This window comes from Panthera leo, chromosome C1, assembly GCF_018350215.1.
Source record: "Panthera leo isolate Ple1 chromosome C1, P.leo_Ple1_pat1.1, whole genome shotgun sequence".
NCBI lineage: Eukaryota > Metazoa > Chordata > Mammalia > Carnivora > Felidae > Panthera > Panthera leo.
Window position 1 is genome coordinate 17,272,310 of NC_056686.1, and position 20,730 is coordinate 17,293,039.

General features: G+C 50.5%; 1 protein-coding gene across 1 annotated transcript in view; it reads right to left on the reverse strand.

Annotated features, from left to right (window-relative positions):
* Positions 1-17,690, reverse strand: part of TCEA3 (transcription elongation factor A3) — a 36,408-nt gene extending 18,718 nt beyond the window's left edge. The window contains exons 1-5 of the mRNA XM_042952555.1: positions 17,543-17,690; positions 12,126-12,188; positions 11,282-11,387; positions 10,666-10,804; positions 3,457-3,519 (exon numbers count right to left, since the gene is read on the reverse strand). Coding sequence (XP_042808489.1) covers positions 3,457-3,519; positions 10,666-10,804; positions 11,282-11,387; positions 12,126-12,188; positions 17,543-17,611 — 440 coding nt within the window. The 5' untranslated portion in view covers positions 17,612-17,690. The remainder of the gene's footprint in view (positions 1-3,456; positions 3,520-10,665; positions 10,805-11,281; positions 11,388-12,125; positions 12,189-17,542) is intronic.
* Positions 17,691-20,730: the final 3,040 nt, after the last annotated feature.

Below are 20,730 nucleotides of genomic sequence, written 5' to 3' on the forward strand. Positions count from 1 at the left end.
GCCACCTCGAGGGCACTGCCGTTACTACACCGCCAGGCAAGCCTGACTGTTCCGCAAAAAGTCAATCCAGACACCCGGGTTCTAAGGGCAGCTGATAAAGTGCAAACTTCCTCACTGTCACAGTGGTGCCCTTTGTGCTCTGCCCCCTGATGCCCCAGCTACAGTTCCCAGAGCACCATGCTCACTGACGTTACCACACCTTCGCACGTTCCATTCCCACTGCCCGGGAGACTTGGCTTGTCTACCAGGCAAACTCCTTTTTATTTTTCAGTTCTGAGCACAAATACACTTTCTTCCACGAGGTCTTCTTTGACTTCTCAAGTCATATTGAGACACTCTTCCTATGTCCCCATCGAATGTTATAGCTTTGAAAAACATTTTTTGAAAAAAAAAAAAAAGCACTTGGAAAATAAAAACAGAAAGTATTTTAGTGTCTGCCTCCATGCTAGTGATTAGCTCTATAAAGGCAGAGGTCATGAGTTTAAATCTTTGCCTGGGCTCAGAGGCCACAACTGGTGGGCTCCAGATGTGTTTTCTTTGCCCTACTGTGTCTTAGAAAAATAGGAATATGTTGCCGATATTTAAAATTGGGAGTTTCATATGAAAATGGAGATGTCCCGCTTTCCTTAAAAAGTCAGAAGACATGGAGCACAGAGCCTGCGTTTCCATAAAGCAACAAAATAGCTGGGCTGGGCAGTGAGCGCCCCCTTCAGACAGGCAGGTGCTTTCCAGTCTGCCACGGTCTCCACTAGTCACCCACTGGGTGAACACGACCTTGACTCCCGGAGGATGCTAACTTTGCAAGGAAGTGCTCAACAAAGGTGCTGGATGGATGGATCGATGGATGGATTAAAGAGAAAGACGAAATAGAGAGGAAGAGAGTGCAGAAAACAGTCCGGGTAGTGGACAAGGTGGATTTACAAGACTCGCTTCTGTCCCTCTGGATTCCCCACCCCCAATACGGAACCAGCAGGAAATAGTGCAACTGCTCTAAAGACAAACATGGTCTGCTTGACTGACCTTCAGAAAAAGAGTGCATTATGGGAGGGAGTCAGGAGACTTCAAGGTCACCAGACAAAGTCAGGGGAGGAGTATGGAGGTATAAATCCTTACACAAACATGAACTGTTTTTATTATAACATCACACCCAGAGCTAGACTAATGATCAGTGTTTCCTTTGGGGGTAGAACAATCAATCCTTCATTATGCAAGGCTGTCCTTCGTGTTCTAGGACATTTAACATCTTTGGCTCCTGCCTACAAAATGCCGTGGCACTCCTCCCTCTCTCCCATTGCAGACTGAATGTTTGTGTCCTCCATAAATTCGCATGTTGATGCCCTAACCCCCAATGTGATAGAATGTGGAGGTGAGGCCTTTGAGAGGTAATTAGGTTTAGATGAGGGTGGGGGCCCCACGATAGGATCACTGTCCTTACAAGAAGGAGAGAAATCAGAGCTCCCTGTGTGTGTGTGTGTGGTGCAGAGGCAGTGAGAAGGTGGCCGTCTGCCAGCCAGGAATAGGGCCCTCATCAGTAACTGAGTTGGCCCACACCTTGATCTTGGTCTTCCCTTCCTCCAGAATTGTGAGGGATACACGTCTGTTGCTTAAGCCACCTAGTCCATGACGTCCTGTTACAGCACCCTGAACTGAGATCCCCTCCAAGTCAGAGTGACAAAAGTGTTCCACAAGTTTCTAAATGACTCTCCATCGAGAACCACTGGTGTAGAACCAGGATGGCGCCGGAGCCTCCGTTCTTAGACCTCACTCATGGAAGACAATGCCAGGGGACCACACGACTCTTCTCTTCAGAGGCGGGATGGGGCCTCAGACACACTCCCAAGCAGCACTCACCAGAGCCTCCACTCATCAGCTGGCCCCCGGCAGCCATTTTGGAACAGAGCGAACAGCAGCCCCCATCAACATCTCGGGTCTGTTTAATCTCCAGAAAGCCTTAAATGACCTAATTTTTGTGCCTCTTTTCTTTCCAGTGTCAGTCTCACTGGCACATTAGGTCTAATAACGGAGCGGCTCCCCATAGCCTCCTAGGAGCCAACACCCTTACCATATCCTAACCCGGTTGCCCCAGCATCCAGTATGGCCCCTGGACACTAATCATTTGCTTTGATCCACCTCTAAGCCACCTCTCCCTGCTCTGACCTCGGACCTCCCCCCGGAACACAGCTCACACTCCCTCTTTCAGCCAGTCTCTCCTTAGCAATCTCATTCAGGTTTGTGGTTTCAGATACTAGATACATGCTAATTACTCTGAAACTTAGATTTCCAGCCCAAGACATTCTTCCTGATTTCTAGCTTAGTATAACCTAACTGCCCATTCAACTTCTCCACCTGAATGACTAGGACACCCCTCAAACCCAGCGCATCCAAACCTGAGCTCTGCATCTCCCGCCGTAGCCTGATTTACACACCGTCTTCCCCGTTCCAACTAAGGGCAACTCCGTCCTCGGTGGTGCTCAAGCGAAAAGACTTGGAATCATCTTGACTCTTCATATACTCTTGTACCCCTCCCCAGTCTGTCAGAGAATCCTGCCAGCTCTCTCTTCAAAATATATCCGGAGTCCTTTACTTCTCTCCTCACTGCTGCCGCGCTGGTCCAAGCCACCATATCTTGCCTGATTTACTGAATGGCCCCCTGGCTGGTCCCTGCTCCTGCCCTTGGCCCTGACAATCCACACTCAGTACAGCAGCCAAAGGCATGCCGGTAAGTTTCCTCCTGTGGCTCCTTGCCACTCTGTCCCCCAATTCTCCTACCTCGCTTCCTTGCTCCAGCCCTGGCCCCCTCACTGCTTCTTGCCCCTGCCACACAGGGTCCTCAGCTTGGAATGACCCTGATATCTGCATGGCTAATTCCTTCATCTCTTTGAAGGGTTTGCTCATGAGGACTCTCCTGACCACCTTGATGACCATCTTTCTCAACCTCCCTCACTCTGCTGTTTTCCATAGCGCCGGTCACATATTTACTGATGTATTACCTGTCACTCCTTATTAGAACATAGGCCTCATGACCACAGCGATTTTCCTTTTGCTCACAGCTATATCCATGGACAGGAACCTAGAACAGTTCCTGGCACATAGCCACCCCTCAACAAATATTTGATGAATAAATAACTCGATGACTTATGCTATTTTGGGTAACCAAACCCAGAGATCACACTCCAGTTATAGACTTTCAAGACCCCTGCCCTCACTGGGTTCAATCTGACCTTGAGAATGTTCCCCAGGCAGTGATGGGGCAACAGTGACTGGTCAGCCACCCCAGTGAAGGAGCCCTATCTCTGATTCAGGGGCCCACTTGCTGCGTGGGTCCTAGAATTTGGAAGCAACATAATGGATGAAGTTTCCTCCTTTCTCCTGCCCTGGGCTTCCTCCATGGAAGCAGAGAGAGGGACACGTGCTGAACAGAACCTCTGGGATGGAGAAACCCACGGCTTCCTTTACCTTTCCATCGATGGCCTTTTTGGAGAGGAGGTGGCTGATGACTTGGAGTCCACAGAGTCTCTCCTGAAAGAACAGAAATTGGAGATGAGATTCTCTTGAAGGCTAGCCCCACTACTGAGCTAGAGAGCTCAGAGGCTGGGCAGAAAGCTTCCGGAAGCCAGGCCTGCCGGGATGAGGATGATGGAACACACCTGGACCCCAGCTGCCTGGAGAGGAAGCTCCAGGGGGCGTGGGTTGGTCACCTGCACCTACCCTCCATCAAACGAAGCAATCAAGGGAAGGAAGCCTAGTATGTACCAGATACGTTACCTGTGTTATGCCATGTATTACTAATAATTAAAAAGATTTTAGGGGTGTTGGGGTGGCTCAGTCGGTTGAGCGTCTGACTCTTGGTTTTGGCTCAAGTTGTGATCCCAGGGCCACGGGATCAAGCCCCGCTTGAGATTCTCTCTCCCTCTTCCCCTCTCCCCCCTTCGCGCGCTCTCTCTCTAAAAAAATAAATAAGTAAACACTTTTTAGTTTGTTGTTGTTTTTTTTTAGTAAACACTTTTTAGTTTTAAGCAATCTCTATATCCAAAGTGGAGTCTGAACTCACAACCCCGAGGTCAACAGTCCCATGTTCTACAGACTGAGCCGCCCAGGTGCCCCACCCCCTTTTTTTGGTATTACTAATTATTAATAAGTAATTCTCAGCAGGCTCCCTTCCTTCTTGCTATTAGGCAGGCGGGCCTTGGCTGGCTGCAGTTCACGGACACTGGAATTCCCGGGATTGCCTATTCTCACGAGGAGCTGGATCAGCTTCAGACTCCCCTGTGGGCACCTTACTTAGGAGAAGGAGAGGAGGGGCACATGGGCCTTGGAGACGGAAGAGCTGTGTTAAAATGGCAAGTGAAAAAAGGCACAAAATTAGGTGTATACTCTTTCTAAAGTCACACAGGAAAACCAATGCCTAGGAGAAAAAAAAAAATTGAAAGAAAATACAACCTTGGCTGGCTCAGTGGGTACAGCATGTGACTCGACCTCAAGCCCCTCGTTGGGTGTAGAGATTACTTAAAAAATAAATAAATATCAGGGTGCCTGGGTGGCTCAATCGGTTAAGGGGTTAACTTCCGCTCAGGTCACGATCTCACGGTTGGTTCGTGCGTTTGAGCCCTGCATCAGGCTCTGTGCTGACAGCTCAGAGCCTGGAGCCTGCTTCGGATTCTGTGTCTCCTCTCTCTGTTCCTCCCCCCTGCTCGCATCCTCTTTCTCTCTTTCTCTCAAAAATAAATAAAGATAAAAACACGTCTTTAAAAAAAAAAAGAAAATACAACCAGGGTTATGTTAGGCTGATGGGATCAGAGGTGAAAATTTGTTTCTATTTTCCAAAATGCATGTAGCTACATTCTTTTTATGATGTCTAATATATGTCCCCCTTTTATTGGTTTTGTATTAAAAATTTTAACATTTATTTATTTTTGAGAGAGAGAGAGAGAGAGAGAGACAGAGAGCGAGTGGGGGAGGGGCAGAGAGAGAGGGAGACACAGAATCCAAAGCAGGTTCCAGGCCTTCGAGCTGTCAGCACAGGGCCCGATGTGGGGCTTGAACTCACGAACTGCGAGATCATGACCTGAGACGAAGTTGGCTGCTTAACCAACTGAGCCACCCAGGTGCCCTGCTTTTATTGGTTTTATAAAATTAATCTGTCTGAAATTGGAACTCCCACTGCCCATCTCACTTAGCCACACTTCCTTTTTAAAAAAAAAATAATAATAATATCTACACCCAACGTGGGGCTGCAACTCTCCACCCACAGATCAAGAGTCACATGCTCTTCTGACTGAGCCAGCCAGGTGACCCCTCTCCAGCCTTTTCCTTTTAGGTCCAATGCACACATCCCCTTCTAACATACTATATAATTGGCTTGCTGATCATGTGGAGTATCTCACCAGCTCCCATGTAAGTTCTGCAAGCACAAAGCTTGGCAGGGGAGTTTGTTCACTGTGGGGGACACTGTTGGTGCCCAGCCCACGTCCCCTCAGGCACTCACTCTACCAGTGCACCGGGACCCCAGAGCTTCCTGCTGGGTGTCTGCCCGAGGGAGTTCTCTGTGCCAGCCACTGCCAGGAGCAACCTTCAACCAGACCCGTAGGAACTGGTGGATAAAAGCCCTAGCACCCTCAGCCCTCCAGTGGGTGTGTTGCCCACCGTCACCCAGAGCTCCCAGCAGGATTTAAGCCCTGGCTGCCCACAGCAGTAGCCTGCCCACTAACAGACCCTGGTGTCCTTCCCTTCCTTGTCTCACTCCCTCCCTCCTTGGTCTGCATTTCCTGAAATCACTTCCCAAGTAAGCCCCTTGCACTTGAATCTGTCTCAGGCTCTGCTCCTGGGGAATCCAATCTCATCTATTCATTGGCTTATCCCAAGCGAATAAGAGACTGCCTAGCACAGAGTGGGTGCTCTATCGATATTTGTTGCCAGATAACGTGAAGTCAAACAATACAGAAATATCAAAACTAAAAGTGGGAAAAGAAAGCTCCCCCGAGGTAACAAGTATTAAGTTCAGTGTCATTCCTTGCAGTTCATTTTCCACGTGCGTAAAGCCTATACAACAGTTATCGTTCTGAAAAGGGAGGCAATGACATGAGTTGCAATCCCAGTCTTCTCTGAGTATAGGTTCCCTCCCCTGTCAAACGGGGAGGAAAGCATCTGCGTCCAGGGGCTGGCTGGGAAGAGGACATTTATGTCCCTACAGCAGCTTCCAGAGCAAAAAAGTCCTGGGGCGCCTGAGTGGCTCAGTCGGTTGAGCGTCCGACTTCAGCCAGGTCACAATCTCGCGGTCCGTGAGTTCGAGCCCCGCGTCGGGCTCTGGGCTGACTGCTCGGAGCCTGGAGCCTGTTTCCGATTCTGTGTCTCCCTCTCTCTCTGACCCTCCCCCGTTCATGCTCTGTCTCTCTCTGTCTCAAAAATAAATAAACGTTAAAAAAAATAAAACTTTCTACAGTGAGCAAGTAAAAACCTGTATAATAAAATAAATATAACACAAAATAGTTAAATTAAAACATTGAATATAATTAGAATGTATTACAAATAAAACATTTTATTGTTAAGAAGAAAAAAACCTGAGAAAATAATGCCTATTTTTCAGATCACACTACTCAGTCTCAGAGACTGGGTTGGGGGGAGGGGTGTAAGTGACCAAGTCCAGCCCAGGACTTGGCTTTCTGCTCTCCACATGTCTCCTCTCCCATACTTGTCATCCTTGTAGTTCTTTAAAAAAAAAACACTGTAATGATCTTTAGTGGGATTCAGGGATGGAGCAAAAGGAAACACATGTGCTCAGGCTGCTATCTTTACCCAGATGTTTTCATGGCCTATTCTACAGGTTAGTCCCATATCCCATTTGGTATCCTTTCCCAATGGTCCAGCCCCTAGTCGTTCAATTTCATCCCATGAGACCCCTCTCCGTCCTGGTCCTTCATTAGCTAAGGTGCTAAGAACCGCATGTGACCAGACCAGCCTGAGCATGAACACAGGAAGTGCTGATACAGTTGGCCTAGCAATATGCAGTCAGCGTTAACTCCGCACTGGGCACCGTGGGGCTCCGGGGGTCCCTGCCAGCCAAACTTCTAGCCCCTTTGCAAAAACAGAACACGCCATATGAAAAGTGAAATGTCAGGATTTCTCCAAGTGGCACAAAATTGCAAAATGAGCAAAATGAAAGTAACAAACATAAAAAAGTTTACAGAAACATCTGACAAGTATTGCACTTTAGAAAGACCAGAGGGGTGCTTGGGTGGCCTAGTTGGTTAAGCGTCCGACTTCGGCTCAGGTCATGATCTCACAGCTCAGGAGTTCAAGCCCCCTGTCAGGCTCTGCGTTGACGGCTCAGAGCCTGGAGCCTGCTTCGGATTCTGTGTGTGTGTGTGTGTGTGTGTGTGTGTGTGTGTGTGTGTCTCTGCCCCTCCCCCACTTGCTCTGTCTCTCTGTCTCTCTCAAAAATAAAAACACACAAAAAAATTTTAAAAAACCCCATACACCAAAATATCAAGCGATTATCTTTAGGTGGGGGGAATGTGGGTGATTTTTCCCTTACTTCTTTATATTTTCCATTATTTCCATGACAGATTTTTATCACTCTTACTTGTTTACTTTTTTAAATGCTATTATTTGTTTTGATCTCAAAAGCGATATGGGATCATTGTGAAAAGAAACCCAACAATACAGATTTTACAATTTTATTGTACAGAGTAGACTATGAGGCTCTTCTTAATTATAATCACAGATATGTTTTTGTGTTTAAAAAAATTTTAAGTTTTTATTTATTTTTGAGACAGAAAGAGACAGAGCATGAATGGGGGAGGGGCAGAGAGAGAGGGAGTCACAAATTCCAAAGCAGGCTCCAGGCTCTGAGCTGTCAACACAGAGCCCGACGCGGGGCTCAAACTCACGGACTGTGAGATCATGACCTGAGCCGAAGTCGGATGCTCAACCGACTGAGCCACCCCGGCACCCCTAAAAAAATTTTTTTTAATGCTTATTTATTTGAGAGAGGGAGAGGAGATAGAGAGTGCGCACACGCAGGGGAGGGGCAGAGACAGAGGGAGATAAAGTATCGTAAGCAGGCTCTGCAATGTCAGCAGCGCCCATCGAGGGCCTTGAACCCACAAACTGTGAGATCATGACCTGAGCCAAAATCAAGAGTCAGACGCTTAGCCGACTGAGCCACCCAGGCACCCTGATATATTTTTGTTTTTTAAAAAATAGTTTTGGGTACCTGAGTGGCTCAGTCGGTTAAGCGTCTGACTCTTGGTTTCGGCTCAGGTCATAACCTCACAACTCGCGAGGTCGAGGTCCACATCGGGCTCTGCACTGGCGCCATGGAGTGTGCTTGGGATTCTCTGTCTCTGTCTCTCAGCTTCTCTCTCGCTTGTTCTGTCTCTCTCTTTCAAAAGTAAATTAAAAAATCTTAAAAAAAAATTTTTTTAAGTTTCATTTTTTTTTCTTCTGTAAAAATTAGTACGTATTTATTGGAAAAAATGAGAAAGAAATTAACAAGAAGGAAAAAAAACCTCTCAATCCTACCACCCAGATATAATCACTATTACCATCCTAGTATATATCCTTCCCGTCTTTGTTCCTATACATGCACACAAAATTCACTTAATTTTTTTAACTTTTTTTTTTTTAAGTAAACTCTACACCCAACGTAGGGCTCAAAGTCATGACCCCGAGATCAAGAGTCACATGCTCCTGGGGCGCCTGGGTGGCGCAGTCGGTTGGGCGTCCGACTTCAGCCAGGTCACGATCTTGCGGTCCGTGAGTTCGAGCCCCGCGTCAGGCTCTGGGCTGATGGCTCAGAGCCTGGAGCCTGTTTCCGATTCTGTGTCTCCCTCTCTCTCTGCCCCTCCCCCATTCATGCTCTGTCTCTCTCTGTCCCAAAAATAAATAAACGTTGAAAAAAAAAAAAAAAACTTTAAAAAAAAAAGAGTCACATGCTCTTCTGACTGAGCCAGCCAGGTGCCTCTCACTTTCTTAATTTTTATAAAAATGGGATCATACTATATATACTATATCATACATAGAGATTCTCGTAATACTTAGTGAACATTTTCCCACGTCATTAAATATTTTTCTATCCAGCACTACCTCTCCATGGGCTTTTTGAACATAGTAGGTGGTTTTTCAGTATGTGGGATTCTTCTGTGCACGGAAGGACATCTTGCCCCACAGCTATTTTCACAACCCAAACTGGGAGTAACCTGGAGGAGGTATGTCTCCCTCTGGGTGAGATCTTCCTTCCATAGCATCATTCCCTAAAGTGTTTTCTGTAAAACACTTGTTTTATAGGATTATAACAAACATTCATTTAAAAGGGGTTCAGAGATTAAAGATGTTTCAGAAATGACAGTAAAAAATATTACACATATATAGTGTTTATGCTTTAATCTGGTTCTTTTTTTTTTTCTTTTCTTTTTTTTTTTTTTTTAGTAATGTCTACACCCAGTGTGGGGCTTGAACTCACCACCCAAGATCAAGAATTGCATGCTCTTCGACTGAGCCAGCTAGGAGCCTCTGATCTGGTTAATTCCTGAAAATGATTCCTTATAGCGGCTAGCCTGGGTCAAAGGTGTGTTCATTAAAGATGATGATAAATCACAGATGGTATTATCCATATTTCCTACCATTAATTATCTAGTACTACCAGAGATGTTCAGTATTATCTAATATTGCCTTCTCATCTCTTAGGTGAACACAGGTAGACACCCCCCCCCCACCCCACCCAAGGAATTAAGCGGTCTGGTCAGATAGGGAACAGGTAGGATTTATTTCTACATTGATGAAGGCTTTTATCTACTGTCACGGGTAAGGCATCTGGGTCTATCTGAAAGTCATGCAGTTTGGGGGACCCTGGCTAGGTGGGCAAGGGGGAAGGGGCACAGAGTGGAGAAAAACAACTATTCCTCTCAGCAGAGGTCTGGGGAGGTCTGACAAAGACCGGACTCCCACTGAGCCACATAACAGCTGTGTGATCTTGGGGAAGTCTCTGCTCCCCAACCTTCAGCTTCCTTGTCACGAAATGGAAATGTTGAACAAAGAGCCAACAAAACACTTTTCTTTCTCTATGGTTAAGTAAGCTCCTAGCCCCATTTCCCTGGAACTCTGACAAGGGTGGGACGGCAGCTGTGTTTCTAGGCAACACTGTTTCTAGCAAGTGAGTCCTGATTGGTAAATGACATCTAGACAGGAAGGGCTCTGAATGAAATATAAATAATAGGTAGAAAAGCATAGCTTTTGGGCTGCCCCAGGTACGGTGAATCTTGGAGCTGGTCATTGCCCTTGCTGGGATCCTGGCAGCTTTGTCTTCTAACAAAGACCCCCCAACATTGTGGTGTGCGTCATCACCCTGTACCTGGGGAGGCGAGTCTAGGTCTGGACACTGTGTGGTTGGTTCCCTAGTAGACGAGAAACGCCTGGGCCGACCCTGCTGGCACACTGCGTCTCCTGCCCCTGGAGCCCTCTAGGCGAGGCCAGTGCCAGGGATGGCCCGTTTGGGTCTTCTGAGTCTGTCTGATTGAGCCAAACAAGACCCACGGAGGGGCACTGCAGGAGATGAGAACAACAGCCACCTCCCGGGGGCGTGAGGATCAAACGAGTTATATACACAGAGATGCTGACAGAGGACCTGACACATGCCGGCCCCCTTCTCTCCATCCCAGGAAAAAATACCTGTCTTTGGGATCTTCCCGTTTTTTCCTTGGTGGAGAAAGGCCTGCCTCTGGCTTCCAATCAGAACAGTTAAGCCCTTTTTCTTTCTTCGCTTTGTCTCTCTCCTCTCTTTTTTCTCCTTTGGGGGGTCCAGGGGAGTCTGGAAATGAAAGCACGACATTGTTCTCAAAGTCACCTCTGTCTCAGCAGATCCCCGCGGGACTTGGGGGAGGGAGGAGCAAAGGGCAGGGGCAGGAACAGTCGCCCGTGCCTCCGACACACATGCACACACGCAAGAATACATTTATACCACGTGCCATCTGTGTGCAAATCCACGCTCACACAGCGAGACAGAAAGACGTTTGCACACAAATGTGTGTATGTAGACATGTGCTGTATACATCCACGCGCGAGCACACAGAAATACATACACAGATAGGCACACGTACACAAAAACTCACACGTCTACAAATGTTGCATTTGTGTAGACAAACACGGGCATTCCCCACTTACAAGGTCACCTGTCATTTGTCAAGTCATTCAACAAACATACAGAGTGCCTGCTATACACCCGGCATGGTCCCCTCCCAGGGACTGGGAGCAAAACACAGCCAGAGTCAAACTTGTCCCCTCTCACCCAGCAGCCGCTTCCAGTTTTTGATGAGGACTTTGGCCAAAGACACCACCTCCTTGTCTGAGCAGTGCTTGCGGACCCCGTTAACGGCGACTCCAATCCTGGTTGTCTGCAAAGCGAGAGGGTCAGGGGCTGGTCTTGGCACGGACACACAGGATGGGCTGCCCTAGCTGGCAAGTCCTGCCCTGGCTCCGCACCCTCTTTCCCCAGCCCCAGCCCCAGCCTCTCCGGGGCCTCAGCCCTAACCCGTGGCTGGGGTCACAGCCCTGGTTGTGGCTCTCCGTGAGGTCCGGTGCCCAAGGCCCAGCCCTGTGCACTGACGGATGACTGCAGCTTCGGTGAAAAGCTGCGGCAGTGGTGGTTTGGGCTGCTGCTGATGACCCCTCACCATTTCCACCTCCTCGTGTCTTTGAGTTCAAGCTTCAGCTTAAGACACAGCTCTGGCTACTGCAGCTTGGATCTGTGTTGATTTTTTTCAGGGCCAAGAGCTTCTGGTAATGCTTGGGGGCTGTGGGGGTGACACGGGGAGGATCTAAAACTGGGTGACTTTTCCTTCTCCCTGCATCACTGGCCCCTTGGATCCCACAGCCCCAGGGCCTGAGGAATTGGGGTATTCAAGGAAAGCAAACCGATCTTTCTCACAGACCCAGAGGACCCCCTCTGCGTGAAAGGTGCCCTGCCCCATCTAAATGCCTCAGTCTCCACCCTCAGAGCCCAAGACCTCCGCTGCCCCTGGTCCTCCCCTTAGAAATTCCTCCCAGACTCCACCTTGGAGGTCTCCCCCCGCCCCGTCTTTTCCTTCCCCATCCCCAGGCACTGCCCCCGAGGCTTCCCACCCCCGCCCCACCTGGAGTAGCTGGATGGACATCTGACAGCTGTTCAGCTTCTTCAGAAGGTCGAGGGCCCCTTCCTGTGGGAGGCCACAAGGTGAGGACGGAGGACATAGGTTCTGCGCCGGGCCCCTTTCTGACATTGTGTGGTGTCGGTGGGAAAGAGGGGTGCAGGAGGTAGGGGGAGATTGCCCCAGCAACAGGATATAGGGAGACAAGTGGCTGAAGGCCAGGCAAGGGACAGAAAGAGACAGAGAGACAGAGGCAAAAGATTCTGCCCCAGACCAGCTCTCTAACTTCACCTCCCACCACCCAGCTGGCCTCTCGCCCTTCTGAACGGGGCCCAGCCCTAACCGCTCACCCTGACCCCTGCCACTCGTTCTGCTGTTCCTTCTACTGGCCATGCATGCCCATCTCGCCTCTAAGATTAATCACTGTGGCTTCTTGTTACTGCTTCTGTGTCTACCTCCTCATCCTCCCGCTTCCTAACTGGGAGCTTCTGCACAGTGAGGGCCATGGCTTTTTTTTTTTTTTTTACAGCTTTATTGAGGTGTAAGTGACATGCAACAAACCGCACGTTTGACGTTTGTGTACGCCCAGGGAACCACCACCACCATCAAGATAAGAACATGACCATCACCCCCCAGTTTCCTTGTGCCCCCTTGTAACCTACCCTCCCTGTACCCCAACCCAGGCCCAGGCCACGACGATTCTGTTTTCTGTCACCTAGAAGCATTTGCATTTTAAAGAATTTCATATAAAGAGTACTGCAATGGGCCTTCTCATCTGGCTTCCTCCACTCGGGGTAACTGAGATTTATCCACGTTGCTGTGTAGATCGATAGTTCTTTTTATTACTGAGTTGTTTTCCATTGTAGAGACGCACCACAATTTGCTTATCCATTCACCTGTTTGTTTTAACTTAAAACGATTTTTTAAAGTTTATTTATCTAAGTGCTCTCTACACCCAACATGGGGCTCGAACTCACAGCCCTGAGATCAAGAATCGCACACTCCTTCGACTGAGTCAGCCAGGCTCCGCCATCCATCCACCTGTTGATGGGACTTGGGCTAGCCTCCAGTTGGGCCTACCACAAATAAAGCTGCCAGGAACATTCATGTACAAGTCCTTGTGTGGACATACGCTCTCATTTCATTTCTCTTGGGTAGGAGGACTGTTTTAATCTCTGAAACGTCAGGGTTTAGCACACAGCCCAGTGTTTCCTGAGTGAATGAATAAAGCAGAGAGCGGAAGGTGGGAAGGGAGGGGGTGACGGGAGGAAAGGAGCCTCAGATCTGAAAATCTGCTGGCTGCCAGGCCCTGGGCCACCCATGCCCCATTTCAGCCTTCTCTTTCCTGCACCCACTTCCTAGAGGCCAGCCCCGCCCCCTGGCCTGAGATGGGTTCCCTGGGGAGCACCAGCTGACTGTGTCCTGTATGCCCCTTGCCCTGGTCTCACTGTGTGGTTCCAGCAGCCAACGCCCGCCCTGCCAGGCTTCCTTGCCAGGACCACATCCCAAGGGGTGCCCTCTGTCAGCCCTCAGCCTCCCTTGGAACGTGGGTTAGCAGTATGTTTCTGGAGGCGTGACCTGTGGATGTGCACGCCTGCGTGTAACCCTGCACGCATGGACCACCAATGAAAGGCTTGCTCTGTGCTGGGCACTGCTCTAAGTATCTCACCTGCATTAGTTCCTTTAACTCTCACACGGGCCCTGCGAGGTAGGTACTGTTACTACTCTCATTCTTACTGAATTATTACCCCATTTTCACAGATGAGCAACCCAAGAAACAGGGAGATTAAATAATTTGCCCAAAGTTACAAGGCATCGAGCTGGGATTCAAACTCAGGCCTTTCAGCTCTAACCTGTGTAAGTATGGACGAAAAGCTGTCTAGATGTGTGTAGTTATGGAATATCAACGTGAGTAGGTGTGGTGCCATGTTGGTCAACATTCAACACCCAGCTCTCAAAGGAAAAAAAAAAAAACCCCCGCCTGATTTGTAGGTCAATTTCAAGCTACCAATATGCTGTCACTGAACTAAAAGGAGGCACTGGGAAGAAATGTACCCTATCATGCCGTTATACTAGGATTTCCACCATATTGATATAACAGAACCTCTAGACCATGGAGAGTGAAATGTAGTAAAATAGTGAAATGTAGTAAAATAATTAGAAGTGATGACTTTGGAGTGTGTGTTACCTTTGTTTTTATTTTTTTAATTTTTAAATGTCCTTTGTTTTTAATACGATTTATTTAACTGGAAGCATATCATTTAATTTTTAAAATAATGGCTCCACACAGGGAACATAGTCAATGGTATTTTTAATTTTTTTTATGTTTTATTTTATATTTGAGAGAGAGAGAGAGACAGAGCATGAGCAGGGGAGGGGCAGAGAGAGAGAGAGAGACAGAGACAGAGACAGAATCTGAAGCAGGCTCCAGGCTCCAAGCTATCAGCACAGAGCCCGACGTGGGGCTCAAACTCACGAGCAGTGAGATCATGACGTGAGCCAAAGTTGGATCACCTTTGCCTAAGGTGCCTGACGCCTAAGCCACCAGGTGCCCCTAGTCAATGGTATTTTAACGGCATTTGTATGGTGACAGATGGTAGGTAGCCACACCTGTGGTAAGCACAGCATAGCATAGAGTTGATGAATCACTATGTTGTACACCTGAAACCAAAGTGGCACTGCGCGTCAGCGCTAATCAACTAAAAAAATAAAATAAAATAATGGCTGTATTTAACAACCAGCTTGCAAAATTCCTGAAAAAATCAACAATGGACATTAAGCGGATTCCAGCCTACCACGGGGTGTGCACCTCTGAATGTCACGCTGTACAACTGGGTCATGTTGGAGAATAGCCAGGAGCCTCAGTGCAGCCGGACTTGCGAAGCCGTGTGCAAGAGCTGACTTGGGTGTCTGTCTGTGTACAGGGATGGGATATGCAGCGAGCAGTATCTTTAGTCCGTGTGTGGAGCTGTGTAAATGCAGCTCGAAGCACAGTGTGTCTGTTTGTCTCTGTGGGAGACGCCTGTGATGTGAAACTGTGGCTGCTTGCTAAGTCCGTAACTTTGCAAGTATGGGGGTAGCTGTGTGGTGCACGCATGCGTGTCTTTCTGTAAACGTACGGGTCCGTGTATCTATCATGTCAGTATCTATCATGTCAGTACCAGTGCCGCGACTCACATGCAGTTATGTGTATAGATGCTTGTCTAGCTATTGCTGTGTGTGGCTGTGCGTGTGTGTGGCTATGTTTGTTGCGTGTAATTATGTGTATGCGTAGCTGTGACTGTTTGGTGTATGTCTGAAGCTGCTCCAGTTGGTGCACACGCACAGCGTCTGACAAAAGCCCTGAGAAAGTTGCTGGGACTTCAGTAATTGGCAGTGAACCCCAGGCCTGAGCTGCAACGTGGAGGTTCCGTCTTCTTACAGGAAGTGTGTCCTCCTCTCCCTAACCACTGCTGGGCGGGCCCACTTTTGCTCCCAGAGCAGTCTCCACCTCCGTGGGCCACAGGCCCAGAGCTCTGTGCCCACCCAGATGCCGCCAAGAGCCCAGGCGCAGACGTGGCTGCAGACGAGCTCTGTGCTACAGAGACCCTGTGGCCAGGCTTGCCTCTTTCCGGGAGACAGCTCTGGGTACTTCCTCAGGAATCCATCCCCCAGGGACACAGTTTCCTCTTCCCATTTCACAGAAGAGGGAATCGAGGCCCAGAGAGGGAAGCAGAGTGGTGAGCATAGGGCCATAAAAGGAGCGAGAGGGAACCCAGGGCAGGTGGCTTCCTCCTCAGCCAGAGCTCTACTCCCCAAAACTGCCTTTCCTCAGGTGTCCCGGCCTCCCCCACCCCGCCCCGGAGCCCAGAATCTCATGGCTCAAGTCTGGAGTCAGCAAGGGACAGGACTGTGATGTGGAATTGAGCTCAGAAGACCCGGGCTGAGCTCCGTCACCCCCAGTTGGGAAAGTGCCCTCTGACTTGAGGCTCAGTTGCACTGGTTTTGGAGGATCCCGGCACGGGGGGGGGGGGGGGGGGCGGCGGGTGGAGGCTGGGAATGTGTGGGTGAGGGCGTTCCCAGCACTCGGCAGGTTTCTGTGCCCCTCCTGGCTGTGCAAAAGCAGGCGTCATTCTCTAACTCTTACCCAGCACTAGTTCAAATCCTCCAGGAGGATTTACATCTGTCTACCCTCACCACTGCCAGCAGAGGCTCTCCTGCCCAGGAGACAGATAATCTCGTATCTTCCTTACAGATGAGGAAACTGGTAACTCTGGCCTTTGTATGGACACCAACTCATTGTCTACACCAGGGTAGCCTGACACTCCATGGGACTCTTCCATCTTCCCTGCTCTAAAACTTCTCTTAGGTCCATCCCTTCCCCCAAGCTCCTAGAGTCACATCTAGAATGGGCTGGAAAGGCAGGTCCTGTTCCAGCACCTGGCTATGGAAGATGGGACTGGGAGGGCCCTGGTACAGGGTGAGGTGGGGGGACAGTCCCATGGGCTACCCTCTCCTCTCTTCCTTCTCTGGGTGTGCCCAGACCCTCGCAGACCCAAGGCCAAGTTTGCTCTGGCCAGGCAACCCGGTGGCCTCCAGCTTGAGGCAAAGATCAGGGAGAGGATCAAACATTAACTTCAAGTCGGCCTGAGAGTCCAGGTATCCGCAGGTAGGGCCCTCAGTCCTGATTCCCCTCTGGGTCCGGCTCCCCCTCCCCCGGCCCCGACAGCCCAGGCCTCCAGCCCGTCCCCCCTTCCCCCTCCCTAGGGAGCAGCGGCTGCCCAGCACCTGTTCGGCCCCCGCCTGCCCGGGGCCCCACCCTGCGGCCAAGTTAAGGGAAAGTTGCAAATAGAACCGCTCCTGGCGCCCCAAGCTGTGAGGTTGTGGGATCGGAGGTCCCTTGCTGCTCTCCTCCAGATCCGCTACTGGGGTGAGGGATAGAGGCGGCTCAGCACCCCACATCAGCTCAAGTTTCTTTGCCCCTTCTCGGGCCATCCAGGATTTTGTAAACCATCCCCCCTCCCCCGTTCCCCTTTCTCCCCCGCCCCGCTGTCGCTGTCGCCGCCGCTCCCCTGGCTTTGCACACGCCGCCGTGAGTCCCCGGACTCTGAAAGTCCTTTTCCAGGTCCTGGTCTCTTCGCTCGCTTTCCCGGGCCCTGCAGAAGCTACCCAGCGCCCCCGAACCCCACTTGTCCAGAGGGGCATGCACAAGCCTCGTCTTTGCGGTCCCGCAAGATCCTGCCCAGCGCCCTGGGCCGTGCACACACCCACCCTGGGGTCCCCAGCAGTCCCCAAGGGGCGCTGAGCCCTGCGTCAGCCGCGCCTCCCTCGAGTCCCGCACGCGCCTCCCGGGCGCGCCGCCAACACGCGCCCCCGGGACACCAGGCTCGCACGCGCCGCGCCTCCTGGGGGCGGGGGCTGTGGCCCAAACTCTGCAGCCTCACCGTGTTCTTCCTGGCCACCATCTTCTCCAGCTTTCTGGCGATCCTCAGCAGCTCCTCTTCCTGGCCCATGCTGGCGCACGACGCCCGGCGGGGCGAGGGGCGCCGGGGCTGCGGAAGGCGCAAAGGCCGAGGGCGCGCGCAACCGCGCGGGGCCCCAAACCCACACGACACACACGCCTGCGGGGGGCGGGGCTCTCCCCCCACACCCCTCTCGGCCCGCCCGCCTCTCGACCGCAGGGGGAGGGGTGACGTGCACTAAATATAGACTTCAAGGACTCGCCCGGGCAAAGTTTGCCCGCGCCGGCGGGCCTGGCCTGCGGAGAGGGACGAGGCTTCGAGAGAGCGCCCGCCACCTGGGCCCTTCTGCCGAAGGGAGATTTGGGAAGGAGTGCTCTCTGGCAAGTGGGGAGGCCGTGGTCCCCGGACCCAGGAGGCAGTCGCGGCGCGGAGGGCGCCTGAGGGTGCCCCGGGCGCTCTAGGAGGAGTCCTGGCTCCCGCGTCGGTGCACGATCGCAGCTCAAAGCGGGACCTAGCTCCGCGCCTATGCTCAGGTGCAGGCATCTTGGTGCCCTCGGATCATATTTCGTGCACGATCGTTAAATCCAACTCTGCTGTACCCCCTGCTCACTCATTCGTGCACATGGCCTGGGGACACGCGTGTATCCAGGCCCTCTGTTTCTATTTTGTTTGTTGCAGTGAGGTTTTTGCATTTCTAACAAGCTCCCGGGAGCGCAACGGGCGGAGCGGCCTCCAGGACTGCTCTCTGAGTAGCGAGGGTTTGGGAGATACTTAGGTGCACCCGGCTTTGAGAAATCCTGACCCAGGTGCGTGGGTGCCCTTTATTCAGGGTCAGGCCACTGCCTCCCTACTGGGATTGGGTCTGGAAGGGTCATCTCGGGTGAAGGGAAGGAAGCAGAATTGTGCCCCCACAGCTGTGCACACATCTGGATTCCAGTGGAAGGACCTTCCAAGTATCCCCAGCAGACCCAGGAAAAGTCCTAAACTAGTGAGCTTAATTGACACAAAGTGATCCTTGTGCGGGAGAGAGGCTTTAAGAGGCCTGAGAGGGAAGCATGAAAAGTGGTTCATAGTGTGTACCGAGTCGGGCACTGTGGCATGGGGTGTTCAGTGACACCTCCAGACTTTCTTGACAAAACTCTAGAGAACCCTGACCCAGCCTCGGTCACAACTCATGGGCTTCTGACTGCTGCTGTGTGGCCTGGGACTTTGGTAGGAACGGGCAGGTTTTTCTTTCATTCAACAAATGCTTTTTGAGTGTCCAAGCAACAAACAAGACAGACTAGTCCCAGCAAGTTTGAGATTGAGTCTATGGGCAAGAAAAAGCCTAAGCACATTTGGACACAATCGATTCCATATGATCACAACTGGGACGAGGGTCAGGAAGAAGGGGAGGATACTTGAAGAACACATTTGAAGGGACCTGCACCAGTTGAGGTGTCATCTGCTCTGAAGCAGTGAAGTTTAAACTTTGGGCAGAAGTGCAGGGTGGGAGTTGAGGGGAGGAGGAAGGGAGTGTTTGTGTAAGAGATGGAGAGACATTCATTCATTCAACGTGTATTTATTGAGCACCTGCTATGTGCCAGGCAGTTCTAGCCCTGAGCATCCAGAGAGGAACAAAACAGTCCTCCTGGAGTTCTGAATGTGCAAAGCTTAGCGATGGGGGTGTGCTTGGCATGTCAGGGTTGGAGGAACTGAAAAATTGCTGGGGCTGTAGCACAGAGAGGTAGGTTGGGGGCAAACGGGGCAGGAAGCCAGAGGTGGGTGGGGTCTGACTACATTAGCAATGTGGACCACTTTGAGGTTAGACTTTTATCAGTTCGGTATGGGGGACAGTCTCTTGGCCAATTCCCAACCAACCTCTGGGTTGAAGGGACAGCCATCTAGTTATTCAGGATTACCCTTTTTTTTTTTTTAAGTTTATTTATTTATCGAGAGAGAGAACAAGCAGGAGAAGGGCAGAAAGAGAGGGGGACAGAGGATCGGAAGCGGGTTCCGTGACAACAGCAGAGAGCCAGCACAGAGCCCTATGCAGGGCTTGAACTCATGAACCGCGAGGTCATGACCTGAGCCCGTCTGACGCTTAACGGACTGAGCCACCCAGGCGCCCCAGGATTGCCTTTTTAAAAACAACATTTGATTTTCCTCAAACTTCCACACAGTTCCCACCCTGAGTTGTAGGACATCAAAAGAAGCCAAGATTCCTACATCATCGGGACTCAAAGGACCCTAAGAAAACATCGAGTGCAACCTTTTCATTGTATGGGTGGGAAGCCTGAGGCTTAGAGGAGCCCAGGGTTGCACTGCTCAGACATATTAGACACCGTTGGTACCCACCATATTCCCTCTGTCTACCTATCCTCACTTGGAGGTCACAGCAGGCAATTCCCGGACGCACATCCAACACCTTCCCACGTGCCCTGAATGAGGGTTCAGAGCAGGCTGGAGGTGCTTGGGAATGGACACCCCCCAGGAAGGACCCCGCAACCAGTGGGAGACCAGACTTGGTGGTAAACACACCAATTTTTTCACTTTCAGTGGGACAACTTGAAGACATGTTCTTATATATTTATTTACTTTTTAAGTAATCTCTATGCCCAACACGGGCCTCGAACTCTCAGCCCTGAGATCGAGAGTCGCACACTCCACTGATCGAGCCAGCCAGGAGCCTGAAGATATGTTCTAATCAATACAGTCCCCAAGATAAGTCCTAGTTGTTCCCAGTGGTAGCCCCTCATTAATATAACTTCTATTGCGTTTGACCTACATAGGTTCCACTCCCTACTTCCTTATTATGTTTCCTGGGGTCACCTCACAATAAACTATTGGTCCCCAAAGCTTTTGTCTCAGGGAAAGTCAAATTGAGACAAAGGCTGTGGCAGACCTCAACTACGAGTCTCCTGACTCCCCGTCCAACAGGCTTTCTCTGCACCAGTGTTTCTTAACCTGGAAACCACTAGCATTCTGGATGGGATAATGCATTGTTGTGGGGCTGACCTGTGTATTGCAGGATGGTGACCAGTATCTCTGACCTCTAGCCACTAGATGCCAGCAGCGCCTTCCAGTTGGGAACAGTCAAAAAAAAAAAAAAAAAAAAAAAAAAAAAAAAAAGTCTCTGCATTGCCAAACGTCCCTTGGGGCAAAATCATCCCTGTTCTACACCAGGCCCA